This window comes from Tinamus guttatus, unplaced genomic scaffold, assembly GCF_059628265.1.
Source record: "Tinamus guttatus ecotype Peru unplaced genomic scaffold, ASM5962826v1 Tinamus_guttatus_pri_ptg000327l, whole genome shotgun sequence".
Classification (NCBI taxonomy): domain Eukaryota; kingdom Metazoa; phylum Chordata; class Aves; order Tinamiformes; family Tinamidae; genus Tinamus; species Tinamus guttatus.
This window is the reverse complement of record NW_028288861.1, coordinates 7,502,614-7,510,092: the sequence shown is the minus strand read 5'-3', so window position 1 is coordinate 7,510,092 and position 7,479 is coordinate 7,502,614. Positions and strand designations below refer to the sequence as shown.

Genomic DNA, 7,479 nt, shown 5'->3' with positions numbered 1-7,479 from the left:
CAGATGTTTGGATGCAGGCAAAAGAGGCCAGATACGCGTTTGCATACACACGGCAGAATGGATTAGTTGCATGGTCAGGTGGAAGTCCATTCGCATAGCTCTACTAGAGACATATAATGTTTACATGTTGTCTGTAAACCTGAGATTTTAGTATCTGCTATACAAAGATTGTATCTTTACAGATGCTTATGTTATACAATCTAATGTGAATAATAATACGAGGAAACCAGAGCCTTAGAAACAATCATAATACAAAAATAGCATTACAATAATCATAATAACATAATCATAATAACATAAAACTTGTTTGTAGATGAAAACGTAGAACAATTCTGCCATGCGAAAGCACAGGTGCCAACACATTGCCAGTGCAAGTCTCTTCTAAAATGAGTTTGCTTAATAGAGATTAGTTTATTCTTCATGGAAACAGATGGTCTTCAATGCCGTCAGCACCGACAGACCTGAACTTTTAAGACTTTGTTTGGAGGGGGAAAAAAAAAAAAAACACTTGAATGTCATAACAGAGATTTTTATTTCATTTAAATTGTAAAAGATTGTCAGTGCTGCTAGTGTTGCTAGGACTTTAACCTCAGCATGAAAGAAATGCAAGTACTACACGCCTACCACTTAGCCATTGCAATGGCAATGGCCATAAATGATTTTCAGTAAATATTTCTTTAGCAAAGCGTGATTTTAATTTTCCTGTTTTAACTAGACAAGGACTAACACCTCTGTTCTGAAAAGCAAGACAGGAAAGCACCTGTTTGCCATACGGGTCCTCTGAAATCTTCTCCCCTTTTATGGCACATAAAAAAAATTCAACTAATGAAAAGCATTTAAAATATTACACCTTTTGGAGATGAAAATGCTTCAAGAAAGGAGATTATAAAGGGAAGAGGGGAAAGAAGCATTGGTAAAGTGAAGGAAAACCCTTTTTGAGTGGCCAGTCTCACAAAAGAACAGCAATAGATACTGCCATAAAAGACATGTTTACCTCATATAGCCTCCAAGAAAACAATAATTTCACTACACTCAGAATATTCTTCCTTCCTTTCAATTTTTCATTATGAATTGACTGCTCATGTAGACAAGCATCTGCTGCCTCCCCATCTCACAGCTGCTCTCTCTTGAATTTATTCTCACTGGTCTGTATTTCTTGCCCTTTCTCAACCAAATACTTCAAGACATTCTCTTAGAGGGCCAGTCTGGGCAAAATGCCAGGAAGTGAAATCATCACTTTGCCACTAGCTTTCCTGCTATTTAACTTTATTTCCCTAGGAAATTTTGCCTCATGTCAAATAATCTGGCGGTTTGTTGTGTAATTGCATTTCTATAGGAAGTTAATAAAAGTGGTGAGTTTCTCACTTTAAATGAAAATTCATTAATTTACCAAATTAATTCTGTTTAGGTCAAAACACGTTGGTTTTGAGGATTTAAAAACTTATGATATAATGTAGGTAAAACACAATTAATCTCTCATTTGGTAGTTTTTTTCTTAGGTTGGGAGGTCAGCAGAATGACACACATTTTCCGAGCCCTTTGAAATCTGTGACTTAGCTTCAGATAAAATCCCAGTGGAACAGAAAGGATATGAGACATATGAAGTGTCAGACTCATTCCAATAATAATGCCTTTTAAGTATGGCTTTTGAGCCACAAGTAATTTTAAGTATGTGAACACCCATCACCATTCAGTGCATCCTCTATAGCTGCCTATAGGGATATGTTCAAAATCAAAGAACTGTATATATTCTTTACATGGTAACTAGCTAGGGGTAATGCATGCATAGTGTGTAAAGCTACATTAGCATGTTTTTGTTTGTGCATTGAGTCTCTTAAACAGGTCAGGATTAGTTCTATTTTATGTCCATGTCATAAATGCAAAAGATAAATCACTCTGTTCATAAGAGCAGTCAAATACTATGCCTTAATTTTGGAAACTCCTGTAGCTCTATGGTAATATCATTGGAAGTAGGTATTACAGTAGGCAGCAACTTTCAGGACCCCGTCTGGGTTATCTTTTCCAAACTGTGTAAGTGAACGTTGTTATCTGTGGAGTCCTTTTGAGAAACGAATAATTAACTTCTTGGGATGAAGGAAGTTGTTGCAGTAGGACAGAAACTCTCATTTTCATTTCTTTTTCTGTTTCCTGTGAACTACTAAAAACATGTGAGACTGCACCTGGCATTTTTATTCCCTGTTGCAAGTTGTTCTATCGTTGAATACAGTCAAATTTGGGAGAAATCCCAGCACACTCAATAAATGAAGCAATTCTCACTGACTTAAAGATGTACTAGGAGGGTCTGTATTCCCTTTGGGAACAAGAAGCATCACCAGGCAGTTCAGGCACTTTATGGATTCCCTAAGCATTACAGTGTTATGCAATCATTTTAATTATCGCCTGCATAGCCGGGCAGATCCCTATTATTGCACCATCCATCTCTTCTGCCTCTGCAAAGCAAAATATAGCTGCTAGTAAGAGCAGGTTGCTGGATCTCTCTGGGAGCCTTCTTCTAATGAAAATATATCCCCTTAAGCTCTACCAGTTGTGAGGCATGTGCTTGCATATGGCCGACAAATTCACTGGTTAAGCACAAAAAGAATAGTTTTAATTTGCTACATAAAAATGTAAGGAAGTAGCCATCCTAAAAAAGAAAAGAAGTTTTACTAATTCAGCACTTTTCTCATTATTCATTAGTCAAAACATTTTAATGAACTTTGAGAGAGACAGCTGATGGGAAGCCTGGATGCGACCCTGTGTCACATGCTCTAGGTGTTCCTGCTCAAGCGGGGGGTTGGACTAGACGATCTCTAGAGGTCCCTTCCAACCTCAGCCATTCTGTGATTCTGTGATATAACCATGTAACAAAAGAAAAATCGACAGGCTCTCACTTCCAGTTTAAGAAAGTCATGATTTTCCAAAGGCTGAGATCTGACACGCAGAAGTCTAAGGACACTTGCTCCAAAACAAAGGCTACAGCTAAAGTGATAAGTTTTTTACCATTGCACAAAACAGCTACATTATGACTTATACATTGATTAGCTATATAACGTTCACATAATGTCTTCCTTACATAGAAAGTTTAATGCATCCCAGTGTGACTGATAGCAGGATTTCTGAGTAGCTGATGTTCTCATTCAAGAAAGGAACTCTTCAGGAAAAGCCCCATGAAGACAATTGATGAAATAGATTTTTTTTTTATCATTTATTTACTTAAAATGGAACATTCAAAAACAGAGGTAAAGATGTTTTCTGGACATCTAGTAGACCATTAAATGATTCTACTCTGCAGGATTCTTGGGGACGACTGCAGGGAAAAACGCAGGTAGATAGGCAGATCAGGCAGATGCGTAGTCACCACGTCTGATTTTCTGCGGTTAAAGCCTTTGGCTTTGTCACTTACATGTTTTCATATTTCTGTTTGTTGTGAGTTCCTCTTAAATGCCTGAGGCACTGGTGACTAACCTGTCATTTCTAAATTGCTGGTTCAAATATAGCCTAGGAAATTAAAGTCATGGCCTGTGTGAAATGAGTTGCTAGTATCGGTCAAATATGTGGTAGATAGGCCATCACGGATGGCTCTAATCATGTGCTTACTGACAGTCTAAAAGAGAAGCCAGGGAGCAGATGTTTTTGAGGCTGAACTGCATTCCCATCCCTAGGGACAGAGCTTTAAGAATAAGTGTGAAGTGCGGACTGAAGATGTTTTGTTGCTTCTATTTGTTCTGTTTATGCAGGCTTGTTTCTATTCACCTACAATAAATTCATCGTGTTCTGAAAGAGAAAACAAAATGGTGATGTAGCACAACAGGTTCATTGGTGGCCAAGTCCTGTCAGTGTAGGCTGACAAGGAGACAGCAGTAGAGCTCTGCCTCTCCCATGCAACTGCCTCTCTTCTCTCCCAATCCATCAACAATATCTGAGGGGAAAGGGCTCAAGGAATGAACTTGACAGGGCAAGGGCACTGCCTTTATGTATGATCGAGAAACATCAAAGGACTAAGGGAACAGTTGATTTTGATTAGGTTAACTTAGGGCTAGACCCAAAGGAAAATCAGGTATCTCATGATACGGCTTCTAGATGCAAAATGGAACAGCATCTGGTCATACAGACCATAGATGCCAACTGTTCTGCATCTTTCCAGCTGGGAGTACAAGCAGAGACAGCAAGGGATGCCCTGTGCTCCTCCACACAAGCACATTATTTGGCACCTCTCTCTGTGTCCTGGGGAGTGAGATCTTTATGGGCAGCAGAGCTCAGAAAAGGCAGGTGCTGCAGCGCTGCAGACTGTGACTTCTGTGGCTACATTATGAAGTCTATAGTGAATCTATACACCTTGATTTCTGGAGGAAATTTCTGATTTCTTCTAGAATTAAATCAACAGGTTTTTTTTTTGCTTTATTACAAAATTTTAACTAGTAGAGCCTACTAATCTACTGTAACAGCGCAGATACTTTGTGCAGGTGTCTGAGTCTACTTGGAGCCTGTATCCAAGACTGCAGAACTTACTCTCTTAAGATATAGCAGCTACTAATGGACTTTTTAAAATTCCACACAGATGTCCCCCCTTTTTTATTTGCTTTTTCTAGGTATCCACACACTAGCAATTTGTAGAACATCACATATATGAAACTCTAGTCATGGCTATGGATCCCTCCAAAGTGAGCTAGAAAATGAAATGCTTGTAGACTTACGTTGCATAAAAAGCCCTGGAGAAAGGCCCAGGTGTGTGCTATACCTGAACACGCATACCAGAGAGCAGCAGAGATATCAGCTCTTACAGCAAGGAGCATAAAAGTGAGGCATTTATAAAGTGTCTACAAAGAAATAACTGCAATAGATCAGCTAAATTTATTTAAAAGCAATCTACCAAAAACTAGTACAGATCCTCATGTAAGATGCATTTAAACCGGTTTGCTTGAAACCGGTAAGCCAAACCGATTTTATGAAGCATTAAGCTCCCTTAAGGAACGGGAACTGAAGGGTTGCACTATTCAGCTTGATGGAAAACTTGATTTCTGTAAGGAAAATGTTCTTAAACCAAGCCCACCTCAGACTGCGCGTGCCAGGGTGAGGAGACAGGAGCAGTGTGTGGGGCACCGGGCATCTCCTCGACGTGCACCAGCGCTGATGCCTGCGGGCACCATCTCCACTGCTGCGGCCCCGAGCCCCGGGCTACCTCCTCGCCCTTGGGATTGACGGCCAAAAGCTGGGATTTCCCACCCGCCTCTTCCGAAGCCCTGCGGCCGGGGCCGGGCGGGCGCTTCCTGCGCTGCTGGTCACCTCGCGCCAACAAATGAGGGCGGCCAAGGCCGCGCCGGGGCTCCGTGACGGGGTTCCCGACACGTTTCCTCGGGCCGGGCCGGGCCGGGCCGTGGGAGGGCTCCGCACTGAGTGACGCCCGGGCAGCCCCGCGCCCACGGCACCATGAGCCGCGCGGGGCCGCGCTGCCTCCTCCCGCTGCTGCTGCTGCTTTTGGCGGCCGCGGGCGCCCCGGCGCAGCCCCCGCAGCCCGGCGGCAGCGCGGGCGGCTGCCTGGCCACCGGCGCCTGCTTCAGTGCCCACCGGGCCAACGGCTCGTACGCCGAGGCGCGCAGCGCCTGCGCCCGCCGCCGCGGCGCGCTCGCCTGGCTGGACGGCGAGCCCGAGCTGCGGCTCGTGGCGGCGCTGCTGGCGGCCGTGGCCGGCGGGCCCGGCGCCTCGTTCTTCTGGCTGGGCCTCAGGCGCAACGCCTCGGCGTGCACGGACGCGGCCGAGCCGCTGCGCGGCTTCTCGTGGGAGGCGGGCGGCGCCGCGGCCCCGCGCCACGTCCCCGCCGCGCTGGGCCGCTGGGCCAAGGAGCCGGCGCGCTCGTGCCTCACGGCGCGCTGCGCGGGGCTGCTGCTGGCGCCGGGCGCCGCCTGGGGCTGGAAGGAGCGGCCGTGCCAGCGCCAGAGCCATGGCTACGTCTGTAAGTACCGGTACGAGGGCGCCTGTGCTGCCCTGCGCCCCGCCGGCGCCCTCGGCCTCGACTACCGCCTGCCCTTCGGCGAGCGCAGCGCCGAGCCCGGGCCCAGCCCGCCGGGCACCGTGCTCGCCGTGGCGTGTCCCGGCCCGCGGGGCGTCGTGCGCCTCACGTGCGAGGCGGAGCGCGACGGCGCCTTCGCGTGGAGAGGCGTCCAGGAGCCCGTGTGCCCCTGTCCCTTCGGCTACGTGCGCCCCGAGAGCGGCCGCTGCGCCGACGCCGCCGAGTGCCGCGACGCCGACGGCGCCTTCGCCTGCGTGTGCGCCCCGGGCGGGCGGGACGGCGGGCTCTGCGCAGCCCCCGCCGCCTCCCGAGCCGCCCCCTCGGCCCCCGCCGCCTCGAGCGGCCGCCTCTTCACCCCGACACCCCGCGACTCCGCGGGGTCCCCCGCCACCGACGCCGCCACCGAGCGGAAGACGGCGCCTCCACCGGCCGCCCCCCCCGGCTCGTCCTCCTCCAACTACGTCTTCATCCTGGTGACGGTCGCCGTGGTGGTGCTCGTGATCCTGGTCATGACCGTCCTGGGGGTCTTCAGGCTCTGCTTCAACCACAAGGCCGCGGGCCGCGAGCACAAGGAGCCGCCGGCGAGCGAGACGGAGGCGGCCTCCGCGGAGCAGCGCGGGGCCGCGGGAGGCGACTAGCGGGGCCCGGGGGGGCGGCCCCGGCCCCGGCCCGGGGAGGAGGAAGAGGCGTCGGGGGGTCTCTGCGGAGCAGGACTTTGACAGGCGTCACGGCGGAGATTGTCCGACGGGGCTTGCTGGCCGCTCGTGTGAGCCGCGCTTTGCAGGGACTGGAGGCGTTTGCTTCGTCAGGAGCTTCCGGCAGACCGAAAAGCAGCTATCCAGGTGCTGACAGAAGTTAAGATACAGGTGAAGACTAGTGCTGCTCTGCAGAAGTACTGATTGCCTGCAGCTCTGCACCTCTGAACGGTGCTGCTTTGGGGATCTTACTTGAAACAACTGTAAAATGGAACATTTTGGCCACCCGTGCCTTTTAACTTTGAAGTGACTCCTTGCCTGAGTGGCTCTCCGAGGCTTTCATTCGTAATTGCTGAACCATTTGAAGACATAAACTGCCGTAATTTTGGAGGGAACTGTGACCCACACTCTTTTCAGATTGACATTCTTATAAATGAAGAGCGTTTCTGTACTTAGAAGGTCATTAAATTGCTAAGGGAGTGGGAGGTTAATGGGGAGTCAGTTTTATACTACAGAGAAGAATAAAGGATGATATAAAAGCCTAAATCACTGCTCAGTTTGTTACCTCACAAATTTGGTTTTTATGAGCATAGATCAACAAAGTTTTCATTTGAAATTTTCCTCCTGTGCTACGTTGGTACCAAATGTAGTTTTTTGTGTGCAAGTGTTAATATCCATTGCAGTCAAACAAGGTGCTTGACAAACTTTCCACACTGTGAGAAAAGTTTACCCCATGCAAATCCCTCTCTCTTCAGTGAGATATATGGATTGGTAGAT

General features: G+C 48.1%; 1 protein-coding gene across 1 annotated transcript; it reads left to right on the top strand.

Annotated features, from left to right (window-relative positions):
* The first annotated feature begins 5,427 nt into the window (after positions 1-5,427).
* On the top strand, positions 5,428-6,651 carry CLEC14A (C-type lectin domain containing 14A). Its single transcript, XM_088529368.1, has one exon. The coding sequence runs from the start codon at positions 5,428-5,430 to the stop codon at positions 6,643-6,645; it is 1,218 nt and encodes a 405-aa protein (XP_088385494.1). The 3' UTR covers positions 6,646-6,651.
* Positions 6,652-7,479: the final 828 nt, after the last annotated feature.

Bases quoted from the DNA above. Each gene is read 5' to 3' on its own strand.
- CLEC14A (XM_088529368.1), top strand. From the start codon at position 5,428: ATGAGCCGCGCGGGGCCGCGCTGCCTCCTCCCGCTGCTGCTGCTGCTT.